Source organism: Pipistrellus kuhlii, unplaced genomic scaffold, assembly GCF_014108245.1.
Source record: "Pipistrellus kuhlii isolate mPipKuh1 unplaced genomic scaffold, mPipKuh1.p scaffold_m20_p_12, whole genome shotgun sequence".
In the NCBI taxonomy this organism is placed as follows: domain Eukaryota; kingdom Metazoa; phylum Chordata; class Mammalia; order Chiroptera; family Vespertilionidae; genus Pipistrellus; species Pipistrellus kuhlii.
Window position 1 is genome coordinate 6,561,835 of NW_023425427.1, and position 18,283 is coordinate 6,580,117.

The window sequence follows — 18,283 nt, forward strand, 5'->3', positions numbered from 1 at the left end:
TGTGCCCAAATTTCCCCTCTTATAATGACATCAGTCAGATTGGTTTAGGACCCACCCTAAAAGCCTAATTTCTATTTAATCACCTTTTAAAGGTGTTATCTCAAAAAAGTCATATGCTGAGATACTAGAAATTAGTTCTTCAACATAGAAATTTGGGGGGCAGACATTTAAGACTACAACACCAATCTATTCTAATGTTCTCATTTCAAAACATTGTTAACAAGTGCATACTGCTGGGGAGAAATTATTTTATTTTAGCTCACTTTTACATAATTTAAAATAGAATATATATTAGTTGAATTACATTAATAATACTTTCCTCTAGATGACTTATACCTGGAAAGTTAGGTAACAAAATGAAAAACTCCGTTTTTGTTTCATTAGTCTTCAAAATAATATTTATTAAGTAGTTTATTATGTGATTCATGTGAAAATGTATTATAGACTATCTTCCTTAAAGTAAGCATATAAAAATCTAAAATATCATTAAGATTTTCATTGGTATACAACCCCCAATTAAAAAATTTAGAACTGACTGACCATATTTTCCATGGGAAAAAGCTTTGGAAAGAGCGAATGTTACTTTACAACTTGACCTTGATTGGTTGCTCATAGTATTTTTCCTAGAAGAAGATGGTAAATGGTTTATAGTTCTGAGGGCAAAACTTAGAAAATATAAAAAAAGAATGTCTTAGAATTTACTTAATGAAGCTTATGTTTTTGCTAACTATTTTAATTAAAATTTCAAGTCTTATAGATACAGAAATTAATATTTCTTCCAGGACACACATACCTTATAATACAATAGGGAAGAAAACAAACATTAGATTTTAACTATTGAGCCCATTTACTTTTCTGAGCTTAGACATCGACATGTTTTTTTCTCCTTCACAGCTTGGCTTGCATCTGAGTCATTAGCTTCTCCAATTTGATTGCTAGTGCCATATTTCCTTTAATCTTCAATTTTCCTGACATGAAGGCCATTGTTGGTTTCAGTTTTCCTAAAACAAGAAATTGAGAGAGGGGAAAGCACCCATTAGTATCCTTAGGAAATACTGCTTCAAGAACATGCATTATGAAAAGAATATTCTAGAGTTCTGTAAGTCTGTGAAACAGAAATTTCTATTACAGCATTTTTAAAATCAGTATCCATGGAATCCCAATCCATAGAGTTAGATGTTAACAATATCTTATAATATGAGATAATGAAAGACAATAATCAGTAAAAGATTATAGCAAAAAGCTGAAGATACAACATTTATAAACCTGTACAGTACTCTCAAGGATACATGGCTCGCAAATGACTTGAGGCCAACAAATATTATCTATTTTATGTTCCAATCTATTATTTTGGAACATTTAAAAAAATCTAAATGCATATAATATTCTTAAGAAATAATAATTAAAAGTACAGGAATGGCCATAAGTGTACGTTAGCATGATTTTAACTATAGAAATGCCAGGATATAAAGTGCAAGCTTTAAAACATAATTATAGCCAATAACAACATATAATAAATCGAAGCTCACCAAGGGAGGAAACTTTGTTTTTATTTGCGACGCTCATTGCAGTGCTAGTATAGAGTCTGACAGAAAAATTCATAAGGAAACTGAGGCTGAGAGAGGATTTGGACTTTCTGCACGGCACACTGCTTATATGTGATGATACTGCAATTCACGTTCTTATGTGACTTATTCTCATTTAGTTTCTGGGCTATATTATGCCAATTTATATATAGGTCATATCTCTAGATGGCACAATATGTATCTGGTGCCTAGGTCAACTTTCACTGGGCCATGTACAGGCTACTTGTAGAAAAAATGTGTGGGTCAATATATTATATACATATTGAGTTATTAGATACCTTTAAATTATTCTACAATATATAGGAGTTGTAGCAAAGCATTTATAGATTGATTATGGATAGAAAGGATCAAGTCTATTCTTTCATTTTTAATAAATAAACTGAACTGTGCACTAGTCCAAGGAAATGTGGTGCTAAAATACCTACATTCACAAATAATAGATTAAGGGATAATTTTTAATACACATGGAAGATACTGAAAGATCTTTATTCTTTGAAGGAACAGAACAACTCCTCCAAGAATTTACAAACACTAATATTCAGATATGCTTCAGCCACAAAACTGACTCCCTGCTCTTGTCATTCTACAGTGAAAGCCACCAGTCCACAAGCCTACCAGTCTACTCATGCACACAGAGGTTCCAATCAGCTCTACAGAGCTTTGCCCATAAAGATGAATGGACATCAAAAGGAGACAAAAAAACCCCACAAAAAACCCTAAAACAAAAAATAAATAACAGCAATTTGGAGGAAACAGAGAATGTAGCACAGAAGAAAACTGAAACAAAATAAATGAATAACAAACAAGTTATAAAATTCTATAATTCATGTCCTCATTGATAAGAGAAGATATAACACCAGTGCAGCAAGAACAGGATGCTGGAAGAGAAAGGGGGAAGAGGAAAGCATAGGAAAAAGGGAGAAGAAAAGGACAGGATGAAAAGGGGTGGGGAGGGAGAGGAAGGAGAGGAACACGGAGAAGCTAAAGAAAAAGAGGAATGGAATTGGATTGAGTGAAGAGGAAGAAGGAAACAACCCATTGATGTGTTTCTCTCCTATGTATGTTTCTCCCAGTCTTTCCCTCTTTCTTTTACACTCCTAAAAACCAGTGGAAGAATATCCTCGGGTGAAGATTAGCAAAACAAAAGAGAAGAATAAGGTGAGCCAATCTCTTACAAATAAGGTGATTAAATCAGAGAGCTAATGTTTTCTCCAAAATGTGTGAACTGAGAAAGCCAAGAGAACTATCTAAGAAATAACGTAAGATACATTCCCAAGAGGCCCATCAATTACCCAGGAAAATGAAGGAAAAAAGACTACACCACCTTATATAATTGTGACATTTCAGTACACTACAGAGAAAGATCATTTTGATTCTGAAGCTTTCAGAAAGAGAGTAGAAATAAAAGATTAAGAAGAAGAATAGTATCAACCCAGAAATCTCTACCCAGCCAAATAATGAATTGGTACAAGTAGTTTTAGACACTTACTAAAATTACTCTTTTGTATCCTTTCTCATGAAGCTATTGGAGAATCTGTGCCACCAAAATGAGGATGCAAACCAAGAGAGAAGGCATGGGATACAGAAATAGAAGATTTAATGCTATTAAATGTATTTGAACATGGGAAAATCAAAAGAGAGAGTTAAAGAAATTTCTAGGATCACAGCTGTGTAGCAGGCTATTATAATGAGTTATCTGTTCAGAATTTAACAAGAAGACAAAGGGTTCCAGGAAAAAAAGCAGACTGACAGGTAATTTGACACATTTGGCAGAGTAGAAATTTTATCAAGAGGTTGTGAGAAAAGTATAGGAGAATTTTGCTTAGTTTCTTTCTTTCTTTTTAAAAAAAAATACATTTTATTGATTTTTTACAGAGAGGAGGAGAGAGGGATAGAGAGCTAGAAACATCAATGAGAGAGAAACATCGACCAGCTGCCTCCTGCACATCCCCTACCGGGGATATGACCGCAACCAATGTACATGCCCTTGACCAGAATCGAACCTGGGACCTTTAAGTCCGCAGACCGATGCTCTACCACTGAGCCAAACCGGTTTCAGCTGCTTAGTTTCTTTATCAGTATTTTAATGGGGGGAAAATAGGGCAATTATTTTTGTCCAGGAAAAATAAAAGTTCTTTCTTATGGGGAAACATAATAATAATATACTATTTGACTCAGCAGCAAACTATGCCAGAATCATCATTACTTAAACATAGAGTATTAATTTAAGCAAAAATTATAAAATAATTAAATTGGGAGGATAAGAGGGAGGTAAAGCAGAATCAAGGTGCTATAAAAGAATTTCAATCTTACCTATCAGTCTTTAGATTAGTAAATCTAAAGAAAATAGTATAAATATTATAAATATAACATTGAGAAATATGAAAACATTGAAGAATGTAGTTACATATAGAAAGGAATATCAAAAAGACCTGAAGATAAATTACCTCTAGGGAGTAGAATGGGAAAAGGCCAAACTCACTTTTAAAATTGAGGTGATATTTGCATGACATATGAGGCTTGCCTGTGCCTCAGGCCATCCCTGGGCAGCTGGGGGACTGAGAGGACTGAGGGACTCTGGAAGCAGGCGTGTAGAGTGGCCTGACCTGCCTGGGGTGGACCCGGCCATGTACCTGCCACCCCGGCGGGGCTGAGGGGACTGGGCATCACCATCTTGTGGTTGTGGGCGCTGCCATCTTTGAGGGCGTGATGGTCAATTGGCATATTCCCTCTTTATTAGATAGGATATCTTAGTCCAACTAGTAGAAAGGACACCTAGGAGTCCTTTTGAACTATCTCTCTGTCCCCAACATCATCTTTTTATCAGTCACACAAAAAAGGAAATTCTGACATCTCCCCATTTGCTGCTTCAAGTAGAAGGGGCAGTAAAAGTAACAGTAATTATTTCCCAAGATGTGCTCTTTTTTGTTTTTAAATTACAGTTGACTTTCAATATTATTTTATATTAGTTTCAGATATACAGCATAGTAGTTAGATAGTTATATAATTTATTAGAGGCCTCGTGCACGAATTCAAGCACCAGGGAGGTCCCTCGGCCTGGCCTGTGTGGTTGGGCTGAAACCAGCTCTCCAACATCCCCTTAGGGATCCCGGATTGTGAGAGGGCGTAAACCAGGCTGAGGGACCCCACTGGTGCACAATTGGGGCTGGGGAGGAACACGGACCCCAGCAGTAAGCTAACATACCAGTTGGAGCATCTGCCCCTTGTTGGTCAATGCATGTCATAGCAACTGGTCAAACAGTCAACTGTCTGCCCCCTGGTGGTCAGTGCACATTATAGCGAGTGGTTGAGCGGCCTTAACATATCATTAGCATGTTATGCTTTGATTGGTTGAAACGCCTACCAGTTGACCAGACACTTAGCCTATTAGGCTTTTATTATATAGAATGAAGTGGTCCCCTCAATAAGTCTAGTACCCACCTGGAACCAGTTATTACAATATTATCTTTCCTATGCTGTGTTTTATACCCCCATGACTATTTTGTAACTATGCAATTTATATTTTTTAATCCTCCCACCTTTTTCACCCACCCCAGTCTGGCAAACATCAGTTTTTTTCTCTGTATCTATGATTCGGTTTCTATTGTTTGTTCATTTATTTTGTTTTTTAGATCCCACATATAAATGAAATAATAAAATATTTGTCTTTCTCTGACTTATTTCACTTAGCATAATACTCTAGTTCCATCCATATTGTTGCAAATGTTAAAATTTCATTCCTTCTGGCCAAGTAGTATTCCATCATATATATGTAACATATCTTCTTTATCTACTTGTGATGGACACTCAGGTTGCTTTCATATCTTGATCATTGTAAATAATGCCGCAATGAACATAGGGGTACATATATCTTTTCGACTGTGTGTTTTGGATTTCTTCTGATAAATATTCAGAAATAAAATTGCTAAGTAATAGGTAGTTCTATTTTTAATTTTTTTAGGAACCTCTGTACTGTTTTCCATAGTGGCTGCACCAATCTGCAATCCCACTAACAATGTACTTGTTGTTTGTTGATTTATTGATAAATTTATTGATAAATTGAGGAAATAAAAAACTCACCTGAAAACATTTTTACAAAATCATCAGTAGACATATTCATCACCACATCTGCCTGATCAGATGGCTCTCCATATCCGGCATTCCCACCCTTGTTTTTAAGATCAAGAAACCATGTTCCACCATCTTCACCTACATCGAAGGTAAAAACATAGAAATAAATGCCAAAGAAGGCCTGTTTTTCTTCAACATAATAACCATTACAATTACAATAATCTTATATACTGCTGTTTCCCAGGCTAAAATCCTAAGGACTCTATCATTTTCAGCAAATATTTATTAAATATTTATTTTGTACCTGGCACTAGGCGAGGCTTTGAAGACTCTGCATAAGCTAGTTCTTACAAAAGAGGAATTGGATGGTGATGTGGAGCCAGGAAATCCCAACTGACACTGAGATTTTAAAGTTAAGTAAGAATTAGCTAGATAATAAACTGAAGAAATAAATAAATAAATAATAAATAAATAAATAAATAAAATAGTAAGATCAGTAGATAGAGAGTGGATATTGGCATTGGGAATGGTGAGTTGCTTTGGACATTTTCAAACTGAGGCATCTTTGTGCTAGCCAAGTGAATACGTCAAATGAAGTCTTACTAAATTGGAAATATAGATATATAAGTAATCTGTTCATATGGTCATTGAAGTCTTGTGAGTGGTTGGAGTTTCCTAGTGAAAATCTGTGGAGTGCTAAGACAGTGATCTGAAGAACATCCTTAAAGGACAAAGGAGAAGCATCTGACACAATATACTGGGAGGGCATGATTACAGATAGAGAAGGAAAGCTCTTGTCAAAGAAGCCAAGAAAAGGGAGGATTTCCAGAAGGAAACCGTGGTCAATACCATCAAATATTCCAGAGCTGTGACAAGGTAAGAATGACAAATGCCCACTGGTGACACGAAGCCACCAAGGACCTTGGTGAAAACAAGTTCAGAGAATGAAGAAAAATGATACCACTGCAGAGTGAATCGCAGATAAAAATAAGTTTTACTTATTGGGTTTGTTTAAAATGATAGAACAGACTGAGAATGTTAAAGTACATTTGGGAAGGAGGCTGCAGGATGAACAGGTGGAAGAGAGGGCACAATTAATAGCACAAACTCCCTGAGGAAGCCAGAGAAAACAGAATCTAGGTCTTTGCTACTCAAAGCGGGATTCATGGACTGAATACTGTCATCACCTATCAGAAATACAGAATTCAGATCCTACCTCAGACCTGCTTACTGAATCAAATTCTGCATTTTAGCCTGAAACCAGGTAATTAGCATGAATTTTAAAGCTTGAGATGCACTGATCTGGAGTTCAGCTCTATTCTTTTGGGAGGAGAAGAGAGGATGATGCCTCTCTTTGGTTAATTTAATATTAAATGAAAGGAAGCTGAAGCAATTTATCTGTAGGCTTATATTATCTCTGTAAAAGAAGAGATGGGATTATCCACTGAAACCAGCAGAGAAGTGGTGAAGGAGAGATGGAAAATTTGAGGAACACTGAGGTTTAAAAGTCACTGTGGAAAATGAGGTAGTAAGCTATCACAGAAACACAGAATTCTGAGGTGCTGCTTAGACCCCAGTAATGGAGGGTGATGATGAATTTCTACTGGTACAGATCCTCTGGGTGGTGTGATTCAATGATTCTCTTTCATCGTTGATGTTTTTTCTTTCTCTCTCTCTCACTCTCCCTTCCTTTCTGAAATCAATAGAAATATATTTCAAAAAACAAAAACAAAGAAAAGCAAGTAAAAACAGGAAGGTACAGATAAATTAAGGTAAAATCAGAGGAGAAAAAAAAATAAAAGATCTGATAATGTCTAAGCTTCCATACAGAAGGAATGAAATAGCTATTCTTAAAACTTTCATTAACATATTAGTACTATATTGAGAAGAAAAATATTGAGAGGTTTTAAAAAGCTGACTACTTTCAGGCCGTAGCCCGACGCTCTATCCACCGAGCCAAACCGGTTTCAGCTAAAGCTGACTACTTTCAGACTGACTTGAATCATCTTAAAAATAAAAATGGCAAGTGCCCACGGTAGATGATAAATTACTATATTATATCACCTGTCTTGATCCACATGCCCTTCTAAGTAGGATTCCTCTCAATTATTTAACAGTGAAAGTATTTGTAACAAAATTTTATTTTTACATATGTTCCTATACACTGATATTAACTTAAAAAATACATATCAGTAGCTATTGGTTATTCTGAAATGGCTACATTCTAGGGTAAGGGTCCTCTATACTAGGGGTGTCGAACTCAATCAGAGAAGGGGCCAAAATCTAAAATCCAGCCTAAATCGCGGGCCGAATGGTTTACTGAACAGTCATAAACTGTCATTGTGATGGAAATGCAGCAGAGTGCAGTGATGATAGCGCGGTGTGGGCCACATTGCAAGGCCTGGAGGGATGGATTTGGCCCGCGGGCCTTGTGTTTGACACATGTGCTCTATACCGTCAACTACATAGGTGATTCCTGGAGGCTGATTTCTGTCCAAGGGAAATAGCCTTTTTTGTTTCCTGAAACACTCAGATAACCAGCTGTAATCCTTACCTGAGAGTTCAAACTGATAAACTGCCTGAGTGGCTTTAACAAGGTCTTCATTGAGAGAGGCCTTAACAATTTTGAATGTTTCTTTCACAGCTCCAGAAGGTGGTTTTGATGGTGGCTGCTGCTCTTCTTTCAACTGTGTACCAGCACCTACAAAATATTGTTGATGAAAATGGCTTTAAAGGCTAGGCAATATAAGGCCACACACAAAATTAACAGAATACACTTGCTACCAATTATACCTGTTTGGCCAAAGTGACCTTAAATATATTCAGTGGCATCTGAAAGCATAAATCAAACTAATGAAATAACAGCCAAGCACATCAATTTTTACTCTCCAAGTAAAAGGCTGATTCTCATGTTAGATTTAATAAAAGCAAAGCACTACTGAAGTATACAGTGCTTAAAATAAATGGACCTAAACAAACTATTGGAATTTTAGGGGGTATTAATTAATCACTCCTGTATTATCCGCTCTGAATTCTAAAACCAAATAAAAAAAGAATGCACCAGAGTCAGAAAGATGGCGATATCAGCTGTGTACTGAGTGGAGCTGAATTGGAGATCATAGTCAGTAGAGTCAGTAGACTACAACTCTGTAAGCTTTAATGGGAAGATACATTTAGAGTTATCTCAATTACTTAAAAAAACAAAAACAAAAACATACAGCTAGCAGCCCCAACATAACTTCTCCTAACTTAACACTAAATAAATATAAAAATGTACAAGCTAGGCTTCAGCAGCTCAATGGTTGAGCATCAACCTATAAACCAGGAGGTCACAGGATTCCCGGTCAGGGCATATGCCCAGGTGTTGCAGACTCCATCCCGGATTGTGCAAAAGGCAGTCGATTAATCATTCTCTATCATCACTGCTGTTTCTATCTCTCCCTCTCCCTTCCTCTCTGAAATAATATATATATATAATTTTTTTAAATGTACACACAAAAAAAGAAGACGACGACGACGACAAATACTAAACATCCTAGACTGACACACCATTTACTGTCAGGATCTAGGAAAAAAGGTCAATAATTCTAAGGTAAATGAAGCCAGCCTCAGAAACACAGGACTGCATGTGCTTCACACCTCATAAAAGATCTCAATAGAAGAACAGCTCTGCTTACCTGAACAAAGAAGAAAGGTTCTCACATCTTTAAACCACTGGATCAGACTCTGATCTTAGACTAAAATCTATCCATCTGTTTTAGAATACTGATTTCAAGAAATCCTCACATTTCTTCTTCTTTTTAAAATAAGGATCTTTTTTATTTTTTAAAATTTACTTATTGAGTTTGAGAGGGAAAGAAAGAGTGAGAGAGAAACATATATTGGTTGCCTCCCACACATGCCCCAACTGGGAATGGAACCTGAAACCTGGAGATGTGCCCTGACCAGGAATCAAACACACCACCTTTTGGTGTATGAGACTACGCTCCAACCAACTGAGCCACACCGGCCAGGGTGCCCCATATTTCAATCCAATTTCAAAGCTCCCAAATACCAGAGAAGCAGACAGAAGACGAGGTCCTAAAGGTGGTTCATCCTGGGAAGAACACACCACCCAAACACGACTGATAAAGATGGGGAAGGGAAGAATCTTGGCATCTCAGCATGCTGAAGAGAGTAGTTTTTAAGCAGAGGAGGTAACAGAAGGTCCCATGTCAGCCCTGCACATAGCACTAGCAGAAGACAGAAATGTCCAATTCTCTATTTTGGAAAAAACATATAAGTATCTTTATTTTCCTACATAAAATATGACCTATATCTTACCATGTGATTCCATTTTCTTGGTAATTGTATCCGGGTATTCATCTAAGAAGAAATCTGGTAACAAAGGATGGCCTGAAAAAATGACCCCAAAATAATCAGGTTACTGTAAGAACTTCAATATATTAAGATTTTAACACCTTTTTAATAAACATTAAATCTGTTTTTATTTAAATGGTACAATGCAAAGACCCCCATGAGAATGTTAAACTACCTGACCATTAAGCTAAAATACTTTCCCCTAACCCAATTATCCTCCTTTCCTATGGCAAATTTCATCTCTAAGATCTAACTGAAGAGTCACATATTAAGCCCTTAACTGATCTCTCAGGAGCCTTTCCCCCTTCTCATCTATCCATGAAACCTTTCTGCCTACATCCCTCCAAGGTGCTTAGGAATCATTTCTTTCACTGGCCCCTAAAAGAAGGGAGTCCCTCATTAAAAAAGGACTTGTGCCCATCTTTGTCTCTGTGTGTCTGCTCCTCCCTCTCAGATTAAAAACAAAACAAAACTGGATGGCAGAAATGCATTAGGTTTGTTTTATCCTAACAGTTACCACAGTACCTAATCATATTAGTTCTCAACACTCTCAAATCTAAAATAGGGTTTTTAATTTAAATCAAATTTAAAAATTTGTGCATAAAGACACTATATCTTTAACACCGGAAGTGATAATTACACTATACCAGGCCCCAGAGACCTGGATCTGACAAAGGCTTAATAATCTCTTTGGACCTGTTTTTCTACTGTAAATATTAACTACTGAATACAGTGATTACACCATATGTCAGGCACTGTGCCAAGAACATTATATATATTATTGCATTTTGTTCTTACCAAAACCCAGTGTGGGAGGTATCATTATAGTATTTTACCAGTAAGAAAAGTGAAGCTAAAGTGCAGCTGAACTGGGATCTGAACCTGAGTTGTCTTTTCCCAAACTCCATGTTCTTTCTCACTAAACAATACTGCTTCCTTCATAGGATTACCATGAGACTAGCTAGACAATGTATATAAAAGTGCTTTGTAAAATTGTGAAGAGCTATTTAATTCGATTCAGTTCAAACTGAAGAAACAGGGATGAATCAAATATAAACATTCAACCTAATGAATAATACTTAAAAAATACTTTAGCACAAATAAGCTAAATATAACATACACTGAGTGGCCAGATTATTATGATCTCTGGATGCATAATAATCTGGCCAGTGTCTATCCTATATAAAAGGCTAATATGCAAATTATCCCCTCAACCAGGAGTTCAACCAGCAGGCAGGCTGGCCAACTGCCCACGTCCCATCCACCCCACCACCACCAGGCTGGCCGGACACCACCCATGCACGAATTCATGCACCAAACCTCTAATATATATATATATATATATATATATATATATATATATATATATATATATATATATAGTGTGTGTGTGTGTGTGTGTGTGTTTACACACACACACACACACACACACACACACACACACACTGAGTGGCCAATTATGCGTTCAGAGATCATAATAATCTGGCTACTAAGTGTATATTAAATATGTCCTATTTAATATATGTTATATTTTATACATAAAGTAAAATGCATTATCATTATGATCATCATCTGCAATTTCAGAGAGGGAGAATGATTTGTGAACAAGGGGAGTGCTGAGAACTTTTCACATCACACCCCTGTACATGGGACTGACTCTGCTCACTCACCTTCACCATTCACCATTAAGCTACTCTAAGAGATTTCACCTCAGAGATAAACTTTTAGAAAAAGCCCATAATCTTAAAAAGTTTTTGTGAAAAAAACCACTACTATATCTTCTGTTATCGTATCCTTGAATAAAATCTTTACTCTGTGATTTTAAGTCCAACTTTAAAGCTAATTTTCATATTTGGTTTCAAGATTTGGAAATGGTTAATAGTTAATGTGACCTTCTGCATCTGTATATTCCTTAACTCACTTCTATTTTTCATTTCCTCTTTAAGATGTATTGGCATGAGATTTTCCCTTTATTGGGAAGACACCTTTTAAAAGAGCATATTAATTTTATAATCACAAAACCACACACACAAAAGAGATGTGTATTCCTTGCAGAAAATGTGAGAAAATGCATCACTGTGTTTAACAACAAGCATTACCTGGTTTAATTGCATAGACATCAAAATCTTTTATTCCTTCTTCTTTTAAGATATTTTCATCAATAATAAAGTTACCAGTAAAACTTTTAGGCTTTTTTAAAATAGAATATGCAGCATCTGCAATGATGTCGACTTTTCTACACTGGCTTTCAATACCGGATCCTCCCAGCATATCCATGGCAGCCGTGTGTATGGCTGAAGAGAAAACATAAGCATCCAGAACTCCAAATCAAACATTAGGACTATGAAAGCAACAGCAACACAGTTCATTTCTCAGGTGATGAAAATAAAGTCCAGAGAGTTTAAAGCATTTGCTAAATGTTTTATTGGCATTAACTGGATAGAAAACATATATTAATATTCCTTGCTCTACACAACACTGCCTTATACACTGAGTGGGCAGATTATTATGATCTCTGAACGCATAATAATCTGGCTACTCAGTGTATATCCTATATAATAAAAGGCTAATATGCAAATTGTCCCTTCGACCAGCAGGCAGGCAGGCCAACCGCCCATATCCCCTGCCCCTGACCAGGCTGGGCAGACCCGACCCATGGATGAATTCCTGTACCAGGCTTCTAATATATATATATATATTAGATCATAATAATCTGGCCACTCAGTGTATAGAACTTCTTCATGAGACTCACAGCAAAATTCAATTAGACTTTTCTGATTCAGAATACTTAAGAATTTGCATACCATTCTTAAGAGTTAAGAAGCCAGTAAGGTATAATAGCAAGAGCACTGAGCTGTAAGGTGAGATTTTTATACCAACTATGCTATTTTAGGCAAGCCACTACCACCTTTGGGCCTCAGTTTGTTGTTTCTAAATATGAGCTCCTCTCTTAAGTCTATTGTCTCTCTTTTCTCTCTACTAGAATGTGGAGACCTTGTTTTTATTCTTCATCACTGTATGCCCGATGCCCCAAACAATGACAAGCACACCATAAGCACTTACTACCGTGTTTCCCCCAAAATAAGACTTACTTACAGGTTTCCTTCTGAGTGAAATATAAGGCATCCCCCCAAAAATAAGGCCTCCCCTAGGCTAAACATGAGAGATTTGGTCCACCGATTCTGAAAGAAATGGAGTCACAAGAAATTCACCAGGAAATTCAGGAATTGGATTGTTATAATGATGTTCCAGAAGATGATGACATGATTGTCATTGAATAAATGAGTAAATTCTTGATACTGTAGGATTCAGTTTGTCTGGTTTGTGTTGACAACTACCGTACTACCGTACCATATACAGGTAATAAATTTCCTTTATTTTCATTTAACAATAAATGTGTACTGAATTCTTCTTCATGGAAAAATAAGACATTCCCTGAAAATAAGACCTAGCGCATCTTTGGGAGCAAAAATTAATATAAGACACTGTCTTATTTTTGGGGAAACAGGGTAAGTACAAGTTAACAATAAGATCCATCACATAACATTCAGTGATGATTTTTGGAAAGGAAAATAAGCAATATTTGTAATGAAAGCTGATAAACCTTGGATCACAATATTCCTAAAGGTGTCCCTACAATTTGAATCTAATTAAAGGAATAACGGGGAAAGCTTTGGATTGATTCTTCTGGTTACAGCTTGCTCAAAACAGACAGTAACAAGAGTCTTAAAATCAATGGAAGATTTCCTTTCACATAAATGTATGCAGTACATATCAGGTTTAAAACATCAGCATTGCCTTTGAGTCTCCTTCTCTGGGAAGAGTTTATCTCACCTCTCTAACACCTGCCGGCCCCTACCAAGCACACACACACAAATTCTTCGGTGTGTTCAATGAACCAAAGATATGACTTACAAAGCGTATCACTAAGGAAAAAACCCCTCCCAATTAAACTGTGGTATATCATCAATTGGAAGAGCATTCTAATATCAAAGATGTAAAATTGTAAAAGCCTGGGCATCTCAGTATCAATGAAATATGGTAAACACTGCCATGAGAACAAGTTGGAAAGTAGGTCCTTTGAAATAAACACTAGTTTTTGTTTCTAGCACCAGAGAAGCCAGTTGCCACCTTGTCACATTGGCCTCCCTGGTGAGCTGAGCTCCCATGTCCATTTGCAATGCGGTCCAGGTGATAGAGGACTGAAGCTGTTGTGATACTTTTATCTTCCTCTCTGTGGTCAACACCAAGACCAGTAGCTGCATTTCCAGATTCCTCACCCCAACCCACATGAAGTCTATCTCAAGTGGACTTTCTTCTATCACCGTTGTTCTGACCAGTCAAGAGGTAAGAAGCAGTAGACATTGTGAATAGTAGCCCTCGTACCTCTTCTCCTCCCGCCCTTCATTTCAGCAGAAACTATGAAGTGGATTTTATAAAAAGAAAAAAATTATATTTTTAAAGGTGATCTTTCTGGGGGCTTGAGAGCCACATGTTGTGAAACTAATAGAGGCCTGCTCGCTGATCTCCTCTAAATGTGTTGAATTTGGTGTGGTCAAAGATCTAGACCCAGAAGGGCTCATGTAGCTGTGTAGAGAAGGCACACCAAGCCAGAGAGGACAAACAGCGAGTGGACCAGGACACTGCTTTGATTATTGATAATAAATGTTACACTATATCCATTCCATTAAGTGCAGTAAATCTCCTTTTCCTTACAGGGCAATAATGTCGGGAGATTATTCAGCTTTTGCAGACATAGAAAGAGAGCCACTTTATATAGACTAGGATTAGGAATCATATATTTTTTTAATCCTCACCCAAGGTTATTTTTCCCAGTAATTTTTAGAGAGTGTGGAAGGGAGACGAAGAGACAGAGAGAAACACTGATGTGAGAGAGAGGCATTGATTTTGAAGGTAAGGACTGCATCACATTCACCTTAATACCTCCTAATACCGTGTACAGAGAAGACACTTAATAAATTATATGACACTTAATAAATAGTACAGAGCAGTGTGCCTGGAATATAAAAATGTTCAGAAGATTAATGATAGAAAGTTACATACCAGGAGTACAAAAAGGGAAAATATTATGTTGGGACTTTTGTTATCTTGGAGACCTTCCTTTCTAACAAACTGCCTGAATCTCATTATCTTTTAACTTTAGTAACAGCAATGCTTAATGTGGGGGGAGGAGATTGGGAAGAAAAGGAAGTAGAAAAGAGTCACAGTAAAATGTAAATTTTAAAGTCTTTGACTGTGATCCACAATAAGTAACACTTTTTACTGACATGATGACTAAGAATATATAATACATACACATACACACTCACTAATATATTTTATTCATTTATATAGGAAACAAAAGTTTATGAAATAATACTGATCCTTACTATGTGCAGTACTACCTAATATTTTCTATTTTATTCCATTAGAAATAAAACAAAACAACAAAAAATTCTGGCTGCTGCTTACTAAATCAATTTCACAATCCACTAAGTTGATTTTATGCCTCACTAGATAGATTTCATGACTCACCAACGAGTCTTGACATGTAGTTTGAAAAATGTTGTAGAAGCACTTTTTTCACACTCACCTTTTACCCCATTGCAAAGAATATTACTTTCCAGAAAATTTTAAAAGAACTGTGTCTGACACAGAAACGTGAGAGATACAAAGAAACAATAAAACATGATTCTGATCCCACAATGGGCTAGTAAGTAAAGGAATCTTGGTCAAATTACAGAAGAAAGCAATTTTTACGTTGATGCTTTGAGTCCTTAGAATAAAGAAGGCGACTAGAGAGCTGGCTGCGAAAACTATTTTCCTAAGTTATTATACATCAGCAACATGTCCGTGTTCCATAAATTCTTACCCATAGCACCTTGTTTCCTCAGCTTCAACACTGTGGACCATTAGACCTCTCCCAACTGGTTGGAGCTGAGAAAATCCCTTCACCCACTGCACAGCAGATGGGAAGCAAAGATGAAAAGAAATCCTTCATCTGTTCCTAAACTAGAATTCTGGGTATATTTCACACTGCCACTTGTGGCAGTTCAGTTCAAGAGCACCTGTAAGGCTACAGTACTTCATAAAAACACTAAATTAAATGTGCTTTTAACAGTCAATTTCTACTGACCTAGGCATCTACTAGGTGAAAAGGCCAAAAAAGTATCCCAGTACCCTACCGTGGTCACCCCATGATAACTGTCCAATAGGTATTTGTGGAGTGATGGAAATAAATAAAACAATGCCGTACATAAATTCTAACGTTGCATACAAAATCCAAACATATGTAGGTTCTTGTCACCTCAAGGGGGTCTAGGCACTCTGTGAGCTCAGGATTCATGTGAAAGTAACAGATAAGTCAGCTTTTTATAGTGGAAAAAGACAAAGGTAGTAAGAATATAAGAAACAGAAGAAATATTTGTTGGGTTGTATGAGTATAAAACAACAGCATGAGAATCTGCAGAATTTAGTAAGGTATCAAACATGAGGAGGGAAAAAAGGTTAGGGAAGCACAGCTGGCTTCCTGTTGGCTTTAAATGAAACTCTTCAAATGTTCCGTGTTCAGTGTTTCCAGGATAGCCATCTGCTTAAGAGTCAGTCATACAGTCCAAGTGAAAGTTGGAAAACGTCTTATATGTACAATAAAGAGTTTAACTTGTTTCCCAACAGACAGACTGAGGTTACCTTTGACAGTCTACTCATTCCTACCCCACCCTGCTCACCCAAGATTTATCTTGAACAATAAATGAGTCCTAACCAGGTAACTCAGTTGGTTAAAGCATTGTCCCAATATACCAAAGTTATAGGTTCAATCCCCAGTCAGGGCACAGACAAGAAGCAACTAATGAATGCATAAATAAGTGGAGTAACAAATCAATGATTCTTTTGCTCTCTCCCCCCCTTCTTCTCTTTCTCTAAAGTCAATCAACAATTTTTTTAAAAGAACAATAAATGAGAATTAAAAAATATTTTTTAGTACATACCTGTTTTAGGCCATAATGCATTGACTGCAATTTCACCTTTAAATTCTTCTGCCATTCCAAGCACACACATAGACATACCATACTTAGCAATGGTATAAGCTGAAAGGAAACACAAGAAATAATAATTAAGAAATAAATTAATTTCTTTCTATTACTATTTTTTCCTGATACATTTTTTAGAATTCTTTAATAATATAATAAATACAAAACATGGTTTTTAAAACACACTCTTTAAAAAAAGTTTTTATGGAGGTATCTGAACAGGGAAGAGCTTCTTTATGTATTTCCATCCTAATATTTTATTTAAAGAAAAGACACAATAATAAACTTTAATTTCCCTTACTGTTATTGGAATGACACTACTGTTTCTTAATCTGTTTTTTTTTTTCTTTGTAAAGAATGAAAGTGATCATTTAAAGGAAAACTACTGCTAGTAAAATAATAAGAACTAAAGGCTACAAACTTATTATCCTTGTCAATGAAAATAGAACTTCTTTTAGTTTGCTTTGTGAAATAAGGACTAAGTCTCTGATACAACTATTTTAAAGGAGGTACTTACACATAAATCTTGTTATTTATTTAGTTTGCTGTGGAAGGTAAAGTATTTCATAGGTAGTTTTTAACCAACTTTACTGAAGAACTAGAGGCCTGATGCACGAAATTTGTGAAAGGGGCTTGGCCCCCGCCTGCTGCAGCGGCTGCCTCTGCCACAGCCCCTGCCTCAATGGCTTTGTCCAGAAGGTCATCTGGAAGGACGTCTGGTCTAATTAGCATATTATGCTTTTGTTATAGATAAGTTACATTCAATAAAACACACTCATTGGGACTTGAGGGAGCTTTCTGGGATGATGGAAATGCATATCTTGATTTAGATATTAGCTTTACAGGTGGATATATTTGTCAAAACTCATCAAACTGAACCATTAAGATCTGTGCATTTTAATGAATATATATTATACTTAAATTCTATAATTACAGACAAAAGTTTAAGAATCTACTTTCTAAAATGCTACTGATTCTGCATAGAAAATGTAATGCTGAATGTATATGTAAATTGTGATTACATAATAGATGCATTGATTTAATGCAAAACAAATAAACAAACCATCCCCTCATCCTACCACCTACCACAGTGCTGTTTGAACCACAGTGGATTTAGGTTCAGTGGTGGGCTGAGATTGAGAATATGAGCAATTTTACTCTTTTTCAAATGAGGAATACATGCTTTAGACCTAAAAGTGAAAGAAAACACAAGTCAAATGAATAGTTTTCTAACAA

The 18,283-nt window shown here is 36.3% G+C and overlaps 1 protein-coding gene across 1 annotated transcript in view; it reads right to left on the reverse strand.

Moving 5' to 3' along the window:
• Positions 1-369: 369 nt before the first annotated feature.
• The window catches only part of HSDL2 (hydroxysteroid dehydrogenase like 2), a 30,936-nt gene continuing 13,022 nt past the window's right edge, over positions 370-18,283 (reverse strand). Inside the window, exons 5-11 of the mRNA XM_036433025.2 lie at positions 18,134-18,237; positions 17,006-17,104; positions 12,116-12,310; positions 9,981-10,052; positions 8,212-8,358; positions 5,667-5,795; positions 370-1,001 (exon numbers count right to left, since the gene is read on the reverse strand). Of these exons, the coding sequence (XP_036288918.1) occupies positions 889-1,001; positions 5,667-5,795; positions 8,212-8,358; positions 9,981-10,052; positions 12,116-12,310; positions 17,006-17,104; positions 18,134-18,237 (859 nt within the window). The 3' untranslated portion in view covers positions 370-888. The remainder of the gene's footprint in view (positions 1,002-5,666; positions 5,796-8,211; positions 8,359-9,980; positions 10,053-12,115; positions 12,311-17,005; positions 17,105-18,133; positions 18,238-18,283) is intronic.